The 24,013-nt window shown below is 38.4% G+C and overlaps 1 protein-coding gene across 1 annotated transcript in view; it reads right to left on the bottom strand.

Annotated features, from left to right (window-relative positions):
* TACR3 (tachykinin receptor 3) overlaps positions 1 to 21,076 on the bottom strand; it is a 41,144-nt gene extending 20,068 nt beyond the window's left edge. The window contains exons 1-3 of the mRNA XM_005238086.3: positions 20,321 to 21,076; positions 4,004 to 4,192; positions 2,406 to 2,556 (exon numbers count right to left, since the gene is read on the bottom strand). Of these exons, the coding sequence (XP_005238143.1) occupies positions 2,406 to 2,556; positions 4,004 to 4,192; positions 20,321 to 20,793 (813 nt within the window). The 5' untranslated portion in view covers positions 20,794 to 21,076. The remainder of the gene's footprint in view (positions 1 to 2,405; positions 2,557 to 4,003; positions 4,193 to 20,320) is intronic.
* Positions 21,077 to 24,013: the final 2,937 nt, after the last annotated feature.

Below are 24,013 nucleotides of genomic sequence, written 5' to 3'. Positions count from 1 at the left end.
CCTTTGCACTGTGATATTGCATAATATGAAACATGCAGTCAGCTATTTTATTTCTCCTTCATTTATACTTCACAGACTTTCCATATATCTAGATATTTGCATGCTAAATAGCAAGAAACCAGATGATTTCTTTGCTTGAATAAAGGAAAAGCAATAACTCTGTTATCAGAGGCAGGCTGAGTGATAGCTTTTTTTGGATTCCACTCTCTTCATCTCCATGAATGACCAATTATGATTAATCTTTCCAAATACCAGTTACTTCATGAATCCTGCCAGAAAGCACAGCAGTGGAACTGAAGAGCTGTCATGGTGCTCTGCCAATAAAGTCGCTGATGCAGGTACAATATATCTGCACATAATTCAACCCCCTTGTTGCATGTGTTGAAGGCATGCATTCCAGTACTGTCACATTCAAAAACCTTTAATTAAGGATGTTACTCCTTGTCTCTTGGATATATTTAGAGTTCCAAAGAGGTGCTTTTTTAACGTATTCGAGGGATTTAATTAGACCCTTCATAGCATATAGTAAAAGCCAGCTTTTGTCTTCAGAGGTCTTTTGTTTTTATGACATAGGATGTTTATTTTACTTAGTCATTATAGTAACAGGTGCTGAAGTTCGGGGATGTCCTGGTTCTCCAAATTAGCTCTTAATAGTTTTGTTTCTACATCTGCTTTTGCAAAATGTTACAGAAGACGATTCCTCGTTTTGCCTTTACAAATCAGACCCTGAGCACCCTCAACTAAGTATTTGCTTCCTTTTTTTCACTGGCTGAAAGGGCAGTATTGGTGATAGCACAGCTAATTGACTAACAAAATCTTTTTCCACTTATGCTCCATAGGAAAGGTAATTTTGTAACTTTGAAAATACACTTTTGGATAAGTGATGACATGCATGGCAAAGACTGTAATGGTAATGTTGGACTTCTGTGGATAAAGATAAAGAGTTAAATGCTGGTGTTTTGAAAGATTTCCAGCATTTCTGGAAATTAGTTCAATAATTTCACTTTGGGGCAAATATGCAAAACATACTGGTTAGTTTGCTATGATGATTTTTCATCATTTTCTCTCCGTTCACATTCCAAATAATATATGAAGTGTTACAAGGCAATAGTAGTGATAATACCAGTCAAACTGGATTTTGCTTCCTTAACAGAGGCTGGCATTTTGCCCACTTAAAAAGAGCTATGTAAAAGCAAAAATAAATAACACCTTTCATTTCATATGAGGCATTGCACATTATACTGTAAAGCTGTTTAGCCATGTCTACAGTTCTGACAGCTGAAACATGCCATAGAAAGTTTGCACTTGTCTCTGTGTCTGAAAATGTATGAATGAGAAAATGATCCTAATTTTTCCTTCCATAGATCCTTTGCCGTAATAACTTTCTCTGTGTAGTGTGTGTGGGAAAAACATTCTGATATTCCTGGCAGCGTCCTGAAAGAAATGGAAACATTAGTGTTCTCCAGCATTTGCAAAAGATCTCCTGTTGTCTCAGGACCCAATATGCTGTACTCTGCTATTGCTACAGCGTGGTAGCATATACTGCTGTTCAAACCTATTCACAGTACCAGGAAGCAAACAACAATTGAAAATGTGCTTATTATTGTGAGTTAAAAAGTCCATGTTTTGGGTACCGTTTTTTCAAATCCAAAAGGTTAAATGCATTTTAGTATGAAAAAAAGTCAGAAACTAATAGCAGAAGGGCTACTTTATTAAAGAAGAAATGTTAGGTTCTGAAAAAGAATGTTATAAGAAAGACACCTTCATGGCACTGCAGCACCATGAAAACTGAACTGGAAATAGTCATATAATGGGTTCATAAGCAATCCACAGCCTTGTTAGATTTGGCAATACTTACAGTGAAAAAGATTGAAAGAAAATAACTGGGAAAAAATAGTTTGTATTTCTCACCAAAAGTCATTGATATAAAACCTAAATTATTCAATATGAACAGGCTGATCAGCACTTATCTCAAAGATGCATGGGCCTTAATCTACTGAAAATTACAGCAAGATTCACTTTTCTTTCAGTAGGATGAGAATCTGGCCTAAAAGGACCTAATGGTCCACTAGCCCATTGTTCAAAACTCAGCATTTTAGCTCTGTAAAGGCTAAACATTTGGGCCTAATTTCTATCTATCAGGCACAGTATATGCTGCTGCATGTGGAGTAAGACATTAAAATCCAAATGTTACCTTCATTTAATGACAAACAGTAAATTTACAGAAAGAATAGCTGGTGAGCATAGAAGACAACTTGTCAAACAATTTTTTTATTGGAGTAAATCTCTCATCACTGTTATTTCAAGTGATTTGGTGTTTCTGAAGGACTGAACTGTGATACTTTACAACACAATTGCAGATGATGTTACCAGGATTTACTTAGTGAGATTTAATGGAACAGTACCTTTCTTTTAGCTTTGAGCTGCTCGTGGTATTTGTCAGATGTGTCGCCTGGTATTTCTCCTCCCCAGAGGGTAATCCCCACTATGGAATATGTGATGCCCATGATAAGCAGTGGAAAGCAGTAGACCAGCACAATCACAATGACATGATACCTGCAATGAAAAAGCATTAAGTTGATAAGTGCTTTCAGAGGAGCTGTAACAATGGAATGGGCTGCTAAAAGTCAAGAGTGCTACTGTAACACAAAGCATGTTTTACGTTGACTGGCTAGTCCTTGGTGTTTTCACTGTCTTTTTGAAAGTCTTGAATTGCACTGCAAATTTATTCACATTTTAATGCAAGAAATGTATGGTGTTTCTGGTGCTGATTGTGAACTTGCAGTAGCATAGATCAAGAATGTCTCTATAGTTAATCATAATTAGTGACTGCAGAGTAAGGCATGTCTGTTCATAACTAACTGAATTGATTTAACTATTGCACAGCCAAGTATTCTAAGGGCAAGCTAGGAATTTTGAGCTCTGCTCTGGACCATAAATGAAAGAGGAAAATAAGTATTCAAATGGTATGTTTACACAAAGGCCCTGGCAAGTGGCCTGTGTTACCCAGCGTACTTCATACAGCAGATCTGTTGCACGTAGGCAGCACAGATCTGTTGCCTATGTGCAACTTAGTCATTGCTGCTGATGTAATGATGGGAAAAAAAAAAGATAACTTCTGTCTCCTGTTAGTTCCTGGTTAAATGCCATCTTCAGATAAAATCTCAGTGAATGACCAGTGAAGAATCCCCAGCTGTCACTGAGAGTGACCTTTTTGCCCTAAAGAGAAGTATCTGTGCATGGCTCCTAAAAAGATAAAAATTACATATGACCAGAGCCTCTTTCACCTGCCTGAAAGAGAACAAAAGGTCAGATTTGATTCTGGATGATTACGCAGGCTTTCAGTCTTGAACGTCCAGTTCATCTTAAATGCTAATGAAGACATGAAAGGGCAGATAATGTTTCTATGGCTAAGTAACCACTTATTCCTAATTCTGCCAGAGGGACAAATAGGATATATTCGATTTAATTTACTGTTATTCTACACTTTCAGAAAATGGAACCAGTTATAGGTTTTACAGTTTTCTTACTTAGATTGATATCTGAGATAAGTAATTATGATAGTATAATGGAATGAAGTGGGAAAATCCAAACTTCTCATGAAAAGATCCAGAGAAAAAAATCTCATTAGGACAAGGAGAAGCTGGAAATACTTGTTTTCCTGGTTAGGATGAAAAGGAAGCTTGATTTGAATTGCATGTTCTGTTCCAATTTCTGACCATCTCTGTCTGTAAAGAAGTAGCCATCTCAAGTGAAGCAATGATGGCAAACATGCATCACAGGATAGAGAACACTCATAGAAGTGGAAGAGAATAAATGTATTCCACTCATCACTTAAAATGCTCTATCTTCCCAGCTTAGAAAACTTGCTTTACATTTCTTGGTGATCAATGCTGTTAGTTATTCTGCATGTAGGGTATCTACATGATACTTTGCAGCTTCTGCCAACTCTATTGCAAGTGTAGACACCAACATGCACAAGTTTAAAAGAACAAAAGCTTACGTAAAGTGCTGTTTTGGACCACCTGGCCACGCTACATAGCAAAGAGTTCTCCCAGGCATCACCTTGGTTATGGAGTATAGGCACTGGGGAAGGGCTAACAGGAAAGCCAAAATCCATATGCTCCCAATGACCACCTTGGTAGCAGTTGCAGAGAGCCTAGGTTTCAAGGGGTCAATAATGGCCATGTACCTGTAAAAGAAAGAAAAACCTGTGCATAAGAAACTTTCAGAAATTAGGATGTATCTAAAATCAACTGAAGCTTAAGGTTGGGAGTAGCATAAAAGCAGGGATATTTGTCTTCCTGGTGTTCTGATGGCGTTGTGCTCTTTGGGTGGTTCAGCCCCCATGAAGGCAGTGCTATAAGAAAAAGAAAGTTCATTGAATATTATTTTGAAGCTGTGGGACACCCAGTTAACCACGTGTATACCAGCAGAACAAATATTTCTCAAAGAGTTAGTTAATCCTGTTACTGCACAACAACATAGCTGGATCCTTTGTTACTCTGCTACATAAAACAGGGTTTATCTCTAATTAAAAAATTAACAACCAAGCTGTCAGGATTATTAGTCATCTGTCCAAAAGCTACAGGAACATGAAAAGTCTGCATGCATCTATTTCAGTAGACATAGACTGACTTCAGATCATCTGCCAGAAAGACCCAGACTGCAACTGGTTCATAAAGAGATTGAGAGAGGATCCATATGAGTGTTTCCTTGGGCAATGTAGAAACCATAAAAGCACTAAGAGAAATAGATGCATAAAGCATGAAAACATCTCATTTTCTCTCTCAGTTCCTGTCTTCTCAGGTAGAATAGCATTCTTCTTGCTGCCCTATAATTGTCTTGGAAATCCATGTATGCTGATAACTTTAAAGAATATGCAACAACTCATTAAAAAGTAATTACAATTTAAAAGCTTAGCAAAAAGGAGCAACAGGAAGGCATCAAGACAGTAAAAGTCTTGGGTTTTGTCTTTTGATGTCTGTTATAGGTGCAAAGAACAAAGGAAACAGAAATTTTGTATTATATATATACTCCATATCACATAATTAATGTGGTTTTCACATATTTCTTAGCATGACTATTGTTTTAATTTCTGGGCTAAAATCTGAATTAACGTATTTTCCACCAACTTCCCTGGTCACACTATTTTGTTTCATTTAACAACAACCAAATAATGCCTTGCAAAATCATTAATCATATTAATTAAATAAGAATACTATTCAGAATTTCTTCCATTATTAGGGGGAATGCTGATAAGCATCAGCCAGGATCACATCTAAAGAAATCTGTGTGCTTCCATAAAACCAGGGATATACTGACTATATATGTACGTCCGCATTATGTTACCAATATAGCATACTGAATAACTAACTGCATGTTCTTTAATCTGACATCCTAATGTTTTCCAAAACAACACAAGGAAATGTTTTTTAGATTAATATTTTGCCTCAGATCCAGAGGGTTTCCAAAGTATATTAAAAAAATCCTTTTATTAATGATTGAAACATCATGCTGTTTGTGAGTTAATGTAGGCGTTAACAATCAGCAATTTAAATGAAGAAATTTCCATGGGAGTATTCAGTGTATCAGTGCTTATTCAGGAAACTGAAGATCTTCCCTTCTGCAGTCATTGGTAGCACTGACATTCTGCACTGTGTTTCCCAAATCATTGCTTTTCTGAAATCAGAATTAGAAGAGCAATGATTTAGAAGCTCCTCAGGAATAACACGAGCAAGTCAAAAGGAAACTAACAAAACTGATTTTTTTTCTGTGTTTCCTTGTATTTTTTTTTTTTAATTATATGAAAATGGCTGAAGCAGATAGGAAACTGGGATGAATATGAAAACCGACTTCAATGTTTTATTAATGAGAGTTTTTGAAATTTCCAGGAGAATGTCTGGATCAGTTTCAACAGTTTGTAATCAATTACAGGGATTAGTACTAATTCTGGAAGAAGCAAACTAATTGCCAAAGAATAATTCTGGCCCGTATACTTTCACTAGCTTTCACAGTACACATGTCCAGTGATCTGATCATCTTTAACAAGATTATTGGAGTATATCAGTGATTTCCCAAAGATCCTCTTTGTTTCCATTGTACATCTCCAGTGAAGACTTAGTAACTGTCTTTGTTCCTGTCTATTTCAGGTTTTAAACACAGAAAGTAATACCACACCTATTCCAGCCTACATTTGTAGAGACAATATTTTCAGAACTTTCCTGTATTGCTTCCCTCCTTGTGTCATTTGTAAGTTCTAAAGGAACTGCAATAAGTAAAAGATGTACTATGGCTCTTCATCTAATCTTTCTCTACATTTCTTCTTCATATAGGGATGGATTGGGATAGATTAAGAGACTATTTTCTGCGTGGAAATTTATGTAGACAGTAATAGGCATTGTATGGCAGGACTGTGGGAAAAAAATCACTTTGTCTTATCAGCATTTGTAGGTTTTGTGCTGTTGTTGAGACTTTAGGTGTTGCTGCGGGGCTTAGAAGTTATAAGATCAGTTTACTTCACGCTCACAGAGAATGAATTATTTTGTAGGAAAGCTTGCATATATTAATAGATCCTATGCCAAAATGTCACTAATATGTGACTATTGCTATTTTTTGTGTCTATGTTTGTCCTTCCAACATTCAGAGATAAAAAAATTTAAAGCCATTCATGATGTTTACTTTTTGTGTTCTCATCTTCTGCCTTGGCTTTAGATCATGAGAACACTTCCTATACTGCTAGGTGACTGTCTGCACCTGTGCTTCCAACTCTAGGCAGGATTTGAATTGAACTCCATTGAAATCAATGGAAAATCTGCCATTGGTTTGAATCAATCTGGGTTTTGGATGAGTAAGTTCTGTTCTGCTGCAATTAGAAGAGTAGCACTCATTTAAAATGAAGGAAGGTGTGACATGTCCTAATTGTTACAGTATATACCTATGTTCTAAGCAGATTTGGCCCAACATTTTTAGGTACAGCTACAGGACAGTAACAATAATATTCATAAAATAATGCCCCTGATAAGAATTTGTACAGGTAATCTTCTGCATCCATATTTACCTGCTATGGCAAACAAATTTCATTCAAGATATTCCTACTTTTTGGAAATTTCCTACTTGAGAGATGAGTAATTATAGAATAGATATTTGTTTTAGCAAAATAACTCCATTTATAGTTAGCCATCAAATATGTGATAAATCCAACATTTGCCATCATTGTGGTACTCAGCCTGTAGTAGACATAACTGTGCTAATACCTTAAAATATCTAAATGCTGTTAGAAACAGAGAATGATCTAAAACAACTTCAGTTCTGAGCATCAATTTCTAGATTTAGAATTTCAAGCCTATTCATTTTGCATTGTTTTTACTGCACTTACATATTTTTTCCCACAGGGTAATTATTTCTCCCCTTCTTTACCTGCTTTTTGGTTTTTTCTTCAGATAAACTGGTGCTTTCGGTAGTATATACGAACTATGAAATAGCTTTATTCGAGTGCTGGGTGTCTTGTCATGAGAAAGCAGCAGATCCATGAAAATACACATCAGTTGGATTGTTGCCCTCTACCCCCTAGTACCCTTCTCCAAAGAGTAAGTACAACTTGGCAATGAAGATAAGTTTGTAGACATGAGTCCTGTCTTTCAAATTGAGCAAACTTGAGTGTGGGCTGCCAGATACTGTCCAAAATGCTTGATGATCTTCACCTGTAGCAGGTTATCGCCTATCAACAAGTCATCATTTTCACATGCTTGTTGGACTCTTAAGGCATCTCATAGTTTGAAATCATTCCTTTCAATTGCTAGTTTTCTTCAGATTGTACTTTGACATCATCTTATGTGCTTGTCAGCTTTCTATTACATTCACGTTATTCTTATTGCCAGTTATATTATTCTTATTCCCAATAGATTAAAGCAGTAATTCCCTTTGGTTAAGATATAATTCTGTTGCTTTACCTCCCTGTCTGGTGACTGGCCTTTAAAGATATGGATTGTTTGTGTGAAATGACTCATACAGCTGTACTGAAGGAAATTTTAACTATTGGCTGGCTGAGTGAGGTAAATCAAAGGACAAAGGATCAGATAAAAAGCAGGCTACTTGTCTTTCTTGTTGAAATTAGAATGATAAGCCAACAGCCTAGCTTTTGCACAAGATAGATAACAAAAACATAACAGGCAGTCATTCTAACAAACAAGAAGAGGAGGAGGTGGAGTAGTCTTTACCATTCCCACAATAATGCCTTTGTGCAGGAAGGACTTAGCTGACCAGGGAGTACTGACAGCTCTCTACTACTGAGCCTTTGATAACAAATCTCATTTATTCTAATTTGCCAGTACACTAACAATTACAATGAAGTATCTAACTTGTTCCCTAAGTGGCTTTTCTTAGAAACAAAATTGCTTAATTAACATAGTGAGATATTGCTTTATAGCTGCAATTGTTACACTCATTCAAATTTGTCATAGAAGTTTGGTAGCGTTTTCTTACAGCAGCCATTGTTAGCATAATTAAGGATAGTGGAAAACATGGAATGACTTGGTTGCAGGCTAAAAAACCCACCTCTGTAGCTGAGCTGTCTCTGGATATTGAACTATGTAGGCAAAAGCTGAGAAAAGAATGGAGTCCTTCCTGGACTGTTTGTTAGCTGTCATTTGCAGAGGAGGTGTAGCCATTCCTGCCTATAATTTTGTTTGCTGAAAATGTTGCCTTGACATTACTGGTACCTAAGGGTGGTGAGTTGTTTGTCTATCTCTCTAGCCTCAGCCTGAAGGAGCAGTAGCTAATTTTCCAGTTGCCCCTTGCCTTTGATCTCTGTTCATTTTGGCTAGCATGTTCCCATCAGGAATGAAAGCTCCTGCTAGCACAGACTAGAGGTTCCATGCTTAGACGTTGCTCAGAAAATCAGTGAGGTGAGGAGGCTGTGGTGTAATGTGTATGTATGATGCAGGATATTGCTCCTATATATTCCAGTTACCCATGGCTGACAACTGCGTCATCTTTCATGGTGTAGCTCTGTCATTAGGGCTCATTTCCTTACCCTGTTTGATATCCTTACATGTATTTTGTATGGTAAAGTGCCATTACAAGGAGAAGCAGCAAACATGCTGTCTGAATTGTGCAGTGAATGGTGCCGCACATGATGTAGAAAAGAGAGGATTGTGTGAGTAGGCCAGGAATGAAAGGGAGAATGATGAGATACAGGATCTGGAGCAAAAGCAAAAGAGCTTAGGCTGGGGAACAGTTTACTGAATGCAAAAATTGGAATAGAAGTGAAACAAGAATAGTAAGAAGCTAATAGGAGGAGAAGCAAAGAAAGGAGAATTGTAGAGTAACAGCAGATAGAAATCAGTTTGAGGGAGGAGAGGGTAAGAACGGAAACTGGGGTAATGTAAAGGCAAAAGACATGAGAAAAATCAACCTTAGTGGACCAGAGATTCCAAGGTAAGTAGAACTTGTAAAAGAGCACAGTTTTGACAGTAGGGCTCCGTGGTGGCAAGCACTTTTGCCTCTGCAAAAAAAACTCTTTGGGGGAGAACTCCCAAAGAGCTGTTCTCTCTGTGGTCAGCCAACCATAAACTGTGTACAAGAGGAACAGCTGGACTTCTCTGATACTCCAGTGTCATGTGATGTAATGACTGTTCTGCTTCTTCACTTTTCTTTCAGGTGGCCTGAACTTATACAGTCCTTTGAAGTCAGTGAAAGTGGCTGGTGCCGAGGTCCTCATAGGTCCACCATGTTCTGTAATAGTTATACACAGACCTTTGAACTCCCACACCTCTCTCTCTAAGCACACTAAAAGATGGTAGGCATTTGAGCTGAAGGAGGGTTTATAATGGCTACAAGCAACTGAAGACTTGTTACACCTCTGAAAAGCGTTCTGTAGCTACACAAACATTGTCCAGTGTGGTGCTGTGCCAGTGCGCTTTGCAGTCCCTGGACATGTACTGCTCAGTCAGCTACCAGCCTGGCCGAACAAAGGGCTCTGAACTCTCACTGAGGTCACTTGATTTCAGGATCAGACTTCTAACATTTCCTTGGTCCAGTGGGAGCTGCTGATAATGCCACAGATAGCTTGTTCCACACAATAAGGCAGAGATGCTGAGTCTGAAGTCCATATCAACTGAAAAGAATTAATTCATGATGCTCTTTTATCACAACAAGCAGAAACCATTATTACCCCATCCAATATAAACACTAACGCTTGGAGGATGATTATTAGATGGAATATGCACGTTTAGAAATTTAGGGTTGTAAATATGTGCAAGTAGAGACCCAAGCCAACAGTTGCAAGAATGTGGATTATTCAACATCTGCACAATATTCTATGTATTACTTTAAAGCATTTTTAGGTAGCGCTTTAGTTTCATCACTGGAATCATTAGCACATGATTTTGTTCACTGTGATCATGTTATATCCCACTGTCATAGCTTTTCTTCCAGCTTTGGCTTGTCTTAGTCTTTGTCTCTGGCTAATTACTACTGAGGTCAGCAAGAATCTTTCCATTGAACTTAAAGAGAAATCAGTCAGGATGCAAGATATAGTGACTGGTGCATCAATGTGTGCTTGCTGCAGTGCTCTTTTCCTTCAAGACTGTTTTCTTATCTGCTGGGTCAGAATAGATCTAGTTTCCTTCAGAACTGCTCAGATGGGCTGGAGCATACAACTTACTGTTTGGTACTTGTTTCTTGGGATCATCAAATCAAGAAAGTGTGTTTTCACTGAAACAATAATAGACGCAGTCTTCATTTGAATAACATAGATAAATTCTTTAAGCCAGTGGTTGTAATGACAGCATAGTCATGTAGCTCTGTTACAGTTTGCAAATAACATGAGACAAACAGCTGTAAGTACTGTAAAAGCTTCTGAAGTTTGCGTATTATGGTTCTGACCGTAGAAAAGATAAAAAAAAATATCCTAATTTATATTTTTGTAAAACAGCATACACTGACTAATACAGGCAGGAAAATCTTCCCTCTTTAACACATTATTTAGAAAATTGTAGCAAAAATACGTAAGATGTTTTTAAAACATAATTAGATTCAAAATTGGATCCTACAAATGCCCATCTGGAAACACAGTTGGAACCCTTTAATCATCCAAAGTGATTTGTTTTACCCATTTACAGTGTGTTTATAAACTCATATGGAGGGAAAAAATAGTCAATTCATCCACAGATTGTAACAGGAAATCGGGGCTTGACAAAGGAAGAGACTGAGATAAAATCATAATGCTTGCATGTAAGTGCCTCATCAACAGCAGATAGCAAAGTGCATATCCTTCGTGAATGCAGAGACGCTGTTATTCCCTTTTCAAAACAGAAGCTGGTTTTAAAACTTTGTATTTGGAATCGACTGATAATTAAGAAACTTAGGTAGGGAAATTGCTATGATTCCCTGCCTTTATTTAAAACATTGTATTGGGAAATACTGCAGAGTGTCTCTGTAAGGTAGATACAGTAGACTAAAGTGGATGAAGTGAACTGTAAGATAGATTTTGGAGGCATTTTTTTGTATGATGCAAACCCAATCTTCAGCTTTTGCATTCTTTAATTTTTATCTTCTACCTATTAGCGCAAGGCTCCATCTTTTCTTGTGGGAGTGGTCTGTATTCATTCATTTAGACTGACTCTCTCTGCAGGAAGAGTGGCTATGGGCATTTTTGTAGGTCTGTCTCTGACTGTTGAATAAGACTGGGTTTTGTGGCTGGAAGGATCTACAGTGAACAATGATGCTACAGTTAAACAGTGATCACCTTAAAGGTAACAGCATAAAGAGAGAGTGTAGGACAGAATGATAGCTAAACAAACACATTGTACATTTTAGAGATCAGTGGGCAATATCCCAGAGGGATAACTTGGCCTTGATTTACCCAAAGGCACGTGTGCTGCTCTTGGTGAATGGCTGTTGTGCTTTGAGCAGGGGGTAACACTGCAGGTTTTCTGAAATCAGGATGAGCGTCCCACATGTTGCTTTTTGGGTACCTCTTAAAAGAAGCCTTGAAAGAGGAATATTAAAATTCTTCATTACAGCAGAGTTCTCATAAAAAGTCCAGTGCTTTCTACTTGATGAACATTTTGGTAACTGACAATGGGCTAGACTTTTCTAAATATGTAATTGATTTTATACAATGTATTCCATACCTATGCATATTGATAGAAAAGGGATAACGCTAGACTTTTCTAAATATGTAATTGATTTTATACAATGTATTCCATACCTATGCATATTGATAGAAAAGGGATAACACTTTTCTTTGGTCTGTCTCATAAAATGATGGACTGCCTTCCCCTTATAGAAGGGCTTCTCTTTCTCCTATTTGAATACAATCTACTTGGGCTATCAAGGACCAGTATTAATGCAAAGAGCTCCATCTGCACAGACTACAACCCACTCTGCCTACGTTTCTGACACTGTCATCTGAATGGCTTCCTTCTTGTTTCTGCAGTTATTTTGAAAAAAAAAAAAATTTAGGTAAACATAAATATGTGAATGATACAAATTTTTCTCCTGGTTGGTAAATTGGTCAGAAATACATACATATAGGCAGTAATATTCAAGAAAAAACTCAAACCAAACCAAAAAACCCCAACCCCTGGGTAACTTTGAAAAGTGCTGTAGGCTACATTACCTAGTAAACCACAGATAGATCTTTTCAGAGTTTTCATTAAGCTATAAGTAAGGGCACTAAGAAAATGTATTTAAGACTATGATTCTGTCTAAAATGAATTTCTTATTTTAACATATGGTTTGAACTTGTCAGTTGTTGTTTTCTGCCTGGAACAAGACTTGAGGCTAGTCACAGTTGTAAATGTTGCTTATACTCCTCAAGATATTGGCGTATCAACCCCATTTTTTTCTTTTGAAAGCAGCTTGGTAAATAGAATATTTACCAGCATAAAACAAAGAGGAAAAAAATAGCTTTTAGGCCTATATTTATTCCCAAACTGTCTCAGTATGTTATAAATAACATAACTGATACAAATTTTGATCAAACCCCAAAGAGATGCTTTGTGCCTGGTCATTATGAGTTTGCACCTAGCAAGAAATGGATTACTTTCCCTTAGTCTCTGACAGTCTGAATCTTGTAGCCATTGCATCAGAATGTTCTGCAGAAGCTATTTCACCTCTTTTCTCAGAAAGAGAATTGTCAAACCTAGAAAATCATTTTAGGCTCTCAAGTCATAAAAAGTCCTTTATGTTTCACCTTTTGAGTTTTCAACCCATAATGCTTTCCCGTTCAACTTTTTCTTTTCAGTTCTGAGGACCAGCATTTTTCAGAGGGCAGCCTAGCTAGCTGAATCTAGAAATACGATGTGCTTCATCTTAAAGTACAAATTGGGAAACACAATATTTTTAGTTTGAATTCTATAGTTTGACTGGCAAAGTAATAATAGTAATCATAGTGGTAATTTTAAAAGCATATCTTGCTTTTTTTCCCTTCATGATATGCAGTGATCAAAGCTGATTCACGAAGTCATGATTGTGAAGTCATCCATTGGTTTGGAAAAAAAAGCTGTATTGAACTTTAATTTGGGGGTAGGGTGGGTAGTATTGTGTGTAGTTACATGACGCCAGAGGCAGGTAAAGCTAACTAATAATAAAATGGCATCTTGTGGGGAAAACAGCACACTGATTTTACAGCAACTCCATCTGTTTCTTCAGATGAAAATATTCTCAGATACGAGAGGGAGATCTCTCTGGGGAAAAGAACATGTAAACCATGAGAAACCTGAAAAGAAATCCACCTAGCTTTTTAATTTTCTTGTTCCCATGCTCATCTCTCCCTGGTCTTCATTGCAAATTCTCTCTTTTTTTACATGGGAACCTTTCCTTTGAGACAATAGTTTGAGAGGGGAGTGTGAGAGAGGGGCCAAAGGCTGTAGTTGTGTTTGGGCTGAGCTCTGTGCAGGGGATGGCAGCTGGCTGTGCAATGCATGTCTCCTGCCTGCCATTGCTTCAGCCTCCTCTGTTCACTGGTAAGCCAAGCACAATACACTTGGTCCCAAGCGCACGTACAAGAATGCAAGTACCAGTGTACGTCTTGGTGTGCATCTTTTGCTGATGCCACTACCATATGACCACAATACAGGTCATGCCTTGTGTATTCCACATCCTATCGTTAGACATATTTGAGGTTACTTCTTCATATGCACATTTCCCTATACTTCAGTGTTTCTGACCACACAGGTAACAGATATTTAACTCCCAATACAGATAATGTTATTCTACATCAAAGATGGTTGTGTATGGTTTGGCAGGAGTTCCAGTTTAAAATGTTTATGGCACATGAAGGCCTTGAGCAATTTGTCCCAGGACTAGAAACTAATGCAGAGACAGATAACAAAATGTATTCTACTGGAAAGATTATATGTTCTTCAATGTGCCAGCTGCCCACTTCAGAATTTCAGTAACAGTTTCTTTTATAGGGCTTCTGGTACTACTTTGTGATGGTAACTGCTCTTGCAGCATACCCTTGAAGAGAATGAAGAGCCTAAGTGATATTTAGAGCATCTCTGTGTGTAGACATGATGAATTTAGCTTTCATTTGATAAATTGATTCATGTGCTTATGCCTTGTAACTGGCTGTTACAAATTTGATCATATTACTTATGCTGGAGACTAATGAGTATATAGAGGGATTTATAACAGCCATCAGTAACTGAACAATGTAACAGAAAAACAGAAAACCCCAGTTTGTGTGTGTAGACATTAGAAATCAAGAAATAAAGTGGGAAACTAGAATAACATGTTTGGAATAAGGATATCGGTGTAATAGGTATACTAGAAACCAGGTAGAAGGAATGTAACACTGTAATAATAAGGTTCATAAAAAAGAGAGGAGATTGTGCAAGAGGAGGAATAAAACTCAATGTTAGATATAGTTTAAAATCAAGTCAGGTAAAACAAATTTATTCATGAATAATATAGAATTTTAAGGTTTGAAACTTTGAAACTCTGCATGACTGAAAAAATAAACTTCAGGATTATGCACTCAGCTAATTCGTAGTAATCATAGTGACATACGAAAAGAAATCAGAAAGGCTGTGATAGCAGGTAATGCAATAATAATAGAAGATATTGGTAGCTTCTTAGCCATAAAATATGTTCTTAGTCAACATTAATGACTGCTCTATAAAGCATCTACGAGGAGAAGCCCAAAGTATACAAGGAGCTCTTGAGTTGGTCCTGAACGGTGCCTATGGTCAGGCTTAAATGTCATTATTCTTCAAACAGTATCTAGAGTGTGGCTGGTTTTAACATCTCTGCAGAAAAAATAAAAGCAAAAAAAAGCTGCTATGGTAGTGTTTCATTTAAAATTTTAAAAACTTGAGGAAGCTTACTGGAAAGAAATGAGAAGGGCAACCAAAATGAAACAGATACTGCTAATAACAAGATCCAATCATATTCTGAAACATGGAGATTCTATATTTATCTATTATTAGTGAAGGTTAATTTGATTTTGAGTCTGTTGTTCCCAAAGTGAGTGTAGTGGTGTCAGGAAAGAGAAACCTGGGCCTGCAGCTCTTGGATGCTGCTGCTGCAAATCGTTTGATTATTTGAATTTTCAATCAAATTTTTAAAAACATCCATCCTGATGTCAATATGTTATCCATGTCAACAACGTGATGATGTCTATGGTACCAGAGGTAAGAGTGCTAATATACCTGTCTGTTAGCTCTGATTTTAATAGCGTTCTTCCTTCTAAAAATAAAGTCACAGGCACAGTTCTATGGAATAAATACAAACAGGAAGTTTCATAACAGCTCTGTTGGACTAGACAAATATAGACTAAAGTTCTCTATCTACTTGTAGGTCAAAAAGTGGTTATTTCATTCTATCAGAAGGACCAAAAAAAGAGGGGAAAAGTGGCATTATTATTATTGAAATCTTAAGGAGATTTTGGGACATGATCAAGTTTTCAGTTTTAAAAATGGTGATTTAATTTGATAATCTCCAGATTGGAAGTTAAATATTGGGCTTTCATTATTGACAGCTCACTGAGACAGCAATTATGACAGCTCCAGAGTTTACATCAACACGTGTGGGGAAAGTTTTGTGGTTAAAAAAAAGTACATGAAAGTGGAATTCTCTTTAACATTGGACTTTATTTTGTCATTCTTCTATTGCAATACCTTTGACTCTGTAGGCATCCAAACTGAAAAATGGACTGGGATTTTTGCAGAGTATAGGGCTAAGTTAGATGGGTAACATTTGGCAGAATTTGATCTTTAGAAAGGATTAGGTAAAATCCATCATTTTTCTCTTTCCTAATAATTTATTAAAAAAAAGTTATGTAGGTCTTTTTGATGCTATTATATTGATGTATGTTGAGCAGCAGTAAACCTTGTAGGCTGTTTTGCAGTAATGCAGAACACTGGTTTATCATAAATGCGATTTTATTTACATTGGTATTAAATATTGGCATATATAGGTAATTCTTTTAAATCACTTTTGCATATAAAGAAATTTAATATGTATGTAATAGCTCTTCAAAGACCAAAAGCTTGCTTGCATACTAGGAAGAGAAGAAATAGTAAGATGTGAATAGTCTCAGCAATCACTCACTGTCACTGTTAGAATACCTTGTTTAATTCCAGAGCAGTTGCTTTCACGAAAAGTTAAACTTGTTGCAACGAGGAAATCATTATAAAATTGCTGAGAGAACAATAACTGAGAAAGTTATCCTGTAGATGTACTAATAACAGGAAAAAATGGAAAAAATACATTAAGTGCTTTACTGAAGGTATTTTATTTTGTGCTATATTGCTACATCTCCAGACTTCCACTTTAACCATCAGGTATCTGCAGAGAATTTCTAGGTCTACAAGCAGAACTGGTTGTATGAGGCAATCTTGGGACTGGAAATTAATTGCCAGTATACATGAATGACCTCTTTTGCATGCTAAGAACTAGTAGGAAGGGACAGCGGGCAGGGCCAGATGGCCTAAATTCTGCCCAAGTGTCTGTCTTCAGTATGTCCAAGAATTGTACCACCACCAGTAATCACAGGTGAGTTAAGACACATGACCCTTTAGGATCATGCACGGGCCAGTGGTACAGGCATATTGGCTCAAGAACTAACCTCAATTCAGTTTATCTTAGGCTATTAAAAAAGTTTATCCCCATAAGGTAACTAAAGGAACTATTGCACTAGAAGAAATGTAACTGTGGTACTGTGCACCATGGGCTACGGAAGAATGCATGAATAAATTGCTGTGAAGCAGTACAGTGTAAAATCTTTGCAGCTTCTGATGCTTGGGCTGGCTTGGTTAAAGCTACCTGCGGCATCTCTGCAGTAAACTGCGAACAGCCTGTTGGAAAAGAAACAGAAGGCAAGGCAAAAAGACCACCAGAAGAGTGAATAAACCCACATAAATTTCAATCTATGATCAATGACCAGGTCATACAGCGGTCTTGGATACTTCATTCTCAGCTTCAGATGCAGCACACTTATCCCGCTGCAGGGGCTGCCTACTCCACAGAAATGTCAGTCCAGTAATTTCACAGTGGATACAACTTAGACAATGTGGCCTACAGAATCAGATGTGGAAAGAAACATGTACTGCCCCTGACCTCTGCTCAGTGGTGTCTAGAATCCCAGTGAGTCATTCACCCTTTGTGAGCATTTGGATGTTCTAAAACAATCAATGGAGCATACAGCAATGTACTTTTTAGTGAATTGCAATTCATGACCTTTCTGTATTTTGGGACGTTAACAATTTCTACTGGAAAATATCTGATATGATCCCATCATTTCAGTTCCCTAAGTAGCTTTATCCCAGTTCAAGCTTTTTTTTTTTTTTTTTTAATTTTTAAACATGAATTAAGGATGTAAGGGTGAGATTACTGGGTCAAAAATAAAGCAGAGTGTCATATCTGAAGCATTGACTGAACTTTCACAGAAGGTAAATGGGAATCAACATTTTAAAAAATGTCCGCCCAGCAGATGTGTGCCCTGCAATAGGGCAGCCTGTACACCCAGGGACATTTCTTGGCATTCACTTTGACCCTCAGTTTTCCTCCTGACTCTGCAGAATTGTTCTGCACATGTAGCCAGGAAATTCTTAAAGCTACTGAATGCATTAGGTGTGATTTAGTCTAAAAGGAAAAGCAATACATGATGCTCCTTGGTACTACAGATTGCTCACCTAAACACAGCTGCAGCATTGTTCACTGTGCTCCACCCAAAGGAATATTTCGATTGCTCTTTGAGGGCAGGTAAGCTTGGGAGATGCGGTGAGGTGGACATCGTGATTTCTCCAGGGGATTTTCAAACAAGAAATAGACCAGAGTGAATAACAGTAGTAAATTACTCACTTCTGAGCACCAGCATCTCACATTGCTAACCAAGGAAAACTTTTCCAATATTTTTGTGTCTGACTATGCACTTCAGACACTGTGGAGCAGAGCTATTCTTTACTTACTCTGGAAATGCACCCTTGGAATTCCCAAAGAGCTATTCACCTTCATTTCCTTTTCCTAGCATAAATTTAGGAACTTTCAGGGTAGTAAGTGCAATGTCTCTGTTGATATTTTTGTCAGAAAAAAACCCAAAAAACCTTACTCTGAGCATCCTAGTAGCTGCTCAGCTAATGACATGATCAGCTGCAGCAGTAACAGTTAAATCCTCAGCATCATAATAGGTAAAGCAAAAGCTGCACACATAAGCAAAGTAAAACAAGGAATTCATTCACCACTTCCCATCGCCAGGCAGGTGTTCAGCCGTCTCCAGGAAAGCAGGGCTCCATCACGCATAATGGTTACTTGTTACTAAAAACCTTTCCACTTTCTGAGTTCCTCAAGCTAGATGAGAATATTAAGCTAAACCCAAACTGACAATGGAAGAAATCTTTGGCTGATTAAAGATAGCATCACTGGCTTTGCACTACCTCCTCCATTGTTAATGGGAAGTAACAGCTGGGAGCAAGATACATCACTTGCAGGAGGAAAGTGTACTGATTTCCTCCTGTCTTCACCCATCCCTCAAGCAGAGACATAGAAGAGTGGCTAAGAATCTAATTTTCTCTTTCATTTTTAGCTTTACAGAACAGAAATGCATCTGGCTAAGAATGCCACCTAAAATTTGCGATTATTAGAGCAAACAGAAAAGCATTATTATGAACTTGTCCACAGCACAAACAAAAGGTACAACATGTTTCCCAGTCTTTGCACCTGGAAATGAGAAATAAGTGTCAGAAGATGGATTGAACCTTATAAAATCTTAACTACTGTCACCAGAAAGTGCTACAGTTCTGCCAAGTCAATTCAGGCAAGATGCATATCATGGTTTGAGTACGTAGGAAGGAGTTTTGTGAGTAATGTCAATACATTGCTAATAGAAATAAAAGATCTGAAATACAAAGCGATCTGTTTTTCTGTATGAAAATTCAGGGATTTATTGGATTTCTAAAGCTTGAGGTAAGTTATCTCTCCAGTACAGCAAATGTGAAAGTGATCATAAAGAAAGGAACATTTCCTAGGGGAGACTTTACAGCACCTTCTGAGAAAGATGGTCCATCAAAGCATCTCCGTTGGAAATCTGACAACTACTTCTCCCCTTTATGGAGACTACAGCTGTCCTGTAGTAGTGGTAGTAGTAGCAGAGTAATCCTTCCATTCTTTTCAAGAGCACAAATGTAAAGTTTTTCCCTGCCCTGTTTTCTTTCATAGTCACAAAGGCTTGCTTTGCTGCAAGTAATCAGAAAAAAAATCAACCATGTTCTTACCAGACCTCTGGATATGCACAGATGGCAATGTAAGTAGTCTCATTAGTTAAAATGAGGAGGAATCAAGCAGCTCAGAGCTGTTTGTGAGAAGAGCTATTAAAAACAGTCTGAAGTGATTTCCAAGGAGGAGGCAAATGCCTCTGCCAGCTGCAGAAATACAAAGAGGAGGGAAATTTGAAATCCTCTCCCTTCACACACAATCTCTAAAACTCCTTATCAGTATGAATTAGATGACGTTGCCTTTGGAACAGATACTGTTTTCACATGTGCAGAAGCAAAACCCTGAGCAATGGCTGCTGTTACAGAGTTAGTATTAAAAGATGGAGCACAGAGAGCACCTGAAGTCAGAGAGAGGAAGTGTTTGTTGTAAAAGAAAGCATGTGTAAAAGCAGTGAAAGGCTGAAGGAGAAAGACCAAAGACAGGGAGAAAAACAGTGTGTTAGGGAGAGTCCTTAAAGAAGTACAGAACACCACAATCAATGAACTACTGAGGGCTGTGCCTCTCATCACTTAATGATTGTTATCTCTGTATTTTTATTACAGCAGAGAATAAGATCTCAGTTTCTCACCCCTAAACTTTTCCTCTCTTTTCTCACCTGTCCACAGCTATTGCTGTCATGGAGTAGATGCTGGCGAAGACAGCTGTGATTGGGAAGAAGTTGTGGAAGCGGCAATAAGCCTCCCCGAAGTACCACTCGCTGTGCAGCGCGTAGATGAAGTTGATGAGAGTATTGAAAGCAGCCATGGAGGCATCAGAGAAGGCCAGGTTCACCAGGAAGTAATTGGTCACTGTCCTCATGCGCTTGTGAGCCAGGATAATCCAGATGACAATGAGATTTCCAAAAACAGCCACTGCCACCACACCACCATAAGCCAGAGACCACAGGAAAATGCGCCAAGAGGGCTGCACAAACTGATTGGAGAAGTTGGCTGCTGAGGATGCTGTAGGAGAAGTATTTCCAGCTGGTGCTCCTAGTGCCTGTCCCCAGGGATCACCCGCTGCAGCAAGGCTCACGTTCCACCTGCTGCTCATGCTCACATTCCAGTTGGCTCTGGGGACAGAAGTCATCTTGGATGTTCCTCTCCTCTTTTCCAGGAATTATGTCCTCTCCCACCTCCCTCTCCCAACCCTCCAAAATCCCCACCAACAGATAGGAAGAGGAAAGAAAGAGAAAAGGAAGTGAGGCAGCACAGCAGGTACTGGGAAGGAGAGGTCTGTCAGAAAAGCTTTGGCTACGCTGTTCAAGCTGTTAGAAATGCTGTACCAGCCGAGTCAGGAGAGCTACCTCTGGGTAGAACAGCATCCTATTCCTCCTCTGTACAGACACCTCTTCCTTTTGATTTTGCTGAAGAGGGGGACTGGGAGCTAAGGCACATTTTATAGGCTTGTGAGTTCCCAGCGTCATGAAGGGAGTGGAGTGATGAGCTCCGAGGGCTGGTAAGGTAACACCTCTTTCTCTCTGTTCCCCCTCCTCCACTTTTATTTCATTCATTGCTAGCAGCAGGCACTTTCAGCAGCTGCGGAGAGTGCCACGGGGAAAATGAATTCTTGTCTCATTTATGTTGAGAGATTTGTTTCATATTGCCTTAAGTTTCATTATTGTGCTTCCTTTTTAAATAGTCTGCTTGCCCTGTCTTTGCAGGGCTCATTAGCTGGTTTAGTTGAACATTCCAGGACTGAGACTGCTTTTATTTAATGCTGTTTCCAGATGAGTTTAGATCTGGTTTTTTGCTGCTGTCTTTTCATTTGGTACATGATTTCCTTTTAACCTTTCTGTTAACAACAGATTTGTAATAGCAACCTCTTTCAGATAAATAAATACATCCTGTTGCTCTCTAATTTCACTTTTCAACCTGTAATATGTAATTGAAAAAAAAGAAACACTTACAAAACTAAAATGTGACTATCTTTTTCTTACAGCAGTAACTTCGGTGCTTGTAAAGCCATTTACATGTCCAGCAGACACTGATTTTTGTGAAAACCCTATGCAGCCCTACATACAGATGACCTTAAATATGGGTAAAGTGGTAGGGGTTTGTTTTCTTTGTGTCTTTGAAAAAAATATTTCTTTAGTTCTTTTTACTTATTTGCATTTACTCCACACTTAGTACTATTATTATTTTGAGCAAACAATATTTTTATATGCAGTGATTTCTATACTGGTAGAAAAGGGTAAATGGGGAAATTTAACACCTGATATTTTTGCATCCAAGAAATCAGTTTTCTTGTTAATATGTTAAGAACAGCTGGCATTGGGGATGCATGCTTTATGCAAGGGTTGATTGCAAGGGACTTGAACCGACAAACTTCTGTTATTCAATAGGCTGCAATAAATAGGGAGAAAATATGTTTTAGTGCTGATCTGCTCCATTCTTCAATGGTTTAGAGCCACTACTTGTCATCAGCATAGATTTCAACTGTATCACAGCAGTGGGAGTTATTCAATACCCCTATCAGCAATGACACATTCTACATTTTTTAAACAAAATATTCTTACAAAATTCAAATATTCCTGTGTGCCACTTCCTCCCTGCTGTATTTACCCAGTGGAAGTAGTGTCTGTACTTTGTCAGGTCTTCACTGCAGTTTTAATTTGAATGACTGCAATTGTGGCCATTTCTATATGCTTCTCAGCTCTTAGCAGCTAACATGATCTCAAACAGCAGCCCACCCCAGGCTTAGAAGCTCTGCTGGAAACCACCCTTTGCTACAGCATGTTTAGAGCCTACCCATGTGCTGCAGGTCCTCACCACAGGAAAACCACTGGAGTTAATCCCACGGTTCCATTTCAAGTCCTAAATCTTTTGTCTGCATCGTCTTTCATCCTCTCCCTGGAGGCAAGTCTGAAGAAGGGAATAGCTGTTCCCACACCATTTCCCCTACAGGCTCTGTGCCGTGTTCTCAAGAGATCCCGTAGTGAGAAGCAAAGACTATAGTAGTGCTGAGCAAGCTGAACCACTCTTTAAGTTAGCTCCCCAGCAAACTGTGGGATATATTTCTCTGCCTTTTGGGCATGTATAGAGGGGACTTTGGGAAGGCAGTGAAGAATAAGCAGTTGAATAATTCAGGTGCACTGTCCTGGTAAAATCACTGAGGTGCTGGCCAGAGGGTTAGTAGCTAGGGCTTCTTGTATCATGTTGTCCAAAATAGGCCACTGGGATAGACTGAGAGAATCCCATACCTGGGCAAAGAAGTCTGACTTGTAAAAAATTATCTAAATCAGAGGCAAAATCCAAGAAGTTTAATTAACTGTGGTAAAGAAAATCTCTATGAGTTTTGAGTGTTGAAAAAATTCACATGGTGGTTCGAATGAGTGAGGACTGACTAGTTATAGCAGAAACTTGGACACTGAACTCTTGACTCTGGAAGCTTCACTCAAGATTTTCATATGGCTATGAGCCAGAAAGCACAAACCCAGACCTGTGCCCTATACCATTCCACCTTTATGTCCAAAGCAGGGACTCCAGACTGTAACCTTTTGCTATGCCGATGTGTTTTTCACATTTCCACATCAGCTGCCCACGTCCTTATGTCCCACATGCTTCTGTTGCTTCCACCCAGCTCTCCCAACCCCAGCTCTGTTACTCCTTCTCCTCAGCTTCAGCAGAGAAACAAGGGCCTTATTTCTTACACACGGTACTTCTGAGCATGCAGCAGAGTGAAAACATACAGGAACAACATACTGTATAGCACCTGTGGTAACTTCTGTACAGAAACATAGAGGATCTGTGTTTGAACTACTTGCGCTGTACTGTTCATGGAGTCACATTCTGGTCACATGTGTAAGTTCTGTCTCAGTGGTGAGTTCCCCTGAAAAATGTGCAATGTGCAGTAGTTCTGCAGCAATCCTGCAAACTAGGGGCTGCATTTAAATTTGAGTGCAGGAGTTTAATTTCTTGTTCCTCTTTTCTCACAGGAATGATGCTTGTTCTAGCTCTCTGTGTTGGAAAACTGCTTGCCATTGCATATGAGGTGTTCTGGACAGACTGTTCCCACGTGTCTTTCTCCAATCCTCTACAGGTAACCCCAAGGGAAATTGTTCTCCTCTATGCATTCCTAGTCACAGTTTGAGAAGTCAGTACATCTCATTATGCAAGAAAAGCTATAGGTAAATTGAGTCTTTGAGACTTTAAACAAAAATTGGGAAGCTTTTTGTAGTCTGTTTGTGAACCGTCAGCCAGGCCACCAACACAGTATGTGAACAAATGTGTCAGATTTGCAGTGTAGAAATGGAAGTATTGATTCCTGTCTTCCTCTTCAGGGATACCCTGAGTAAACAGGAAATATT

The sequence above is a fragment of the Falco peregrinus genome, chromosome 2 (genome assembly GCF_023634155.1).
Source record: "Falco peregrinus isolate bFalPer1 chromosome 2, bFalPer1.pri, whole genome shotgun sequence".
Lineage (NCBI taxonomy): Eukaryota > Metazoa > Chordata > Aves > Falconiformes > Falconidae > Falco > Falco peregrinus.
The sequence above is the reverse complement of the archived record's forward strand: the minus strand, read 5'-3'. Positions and strand labels throughout refer to the sequence as shown.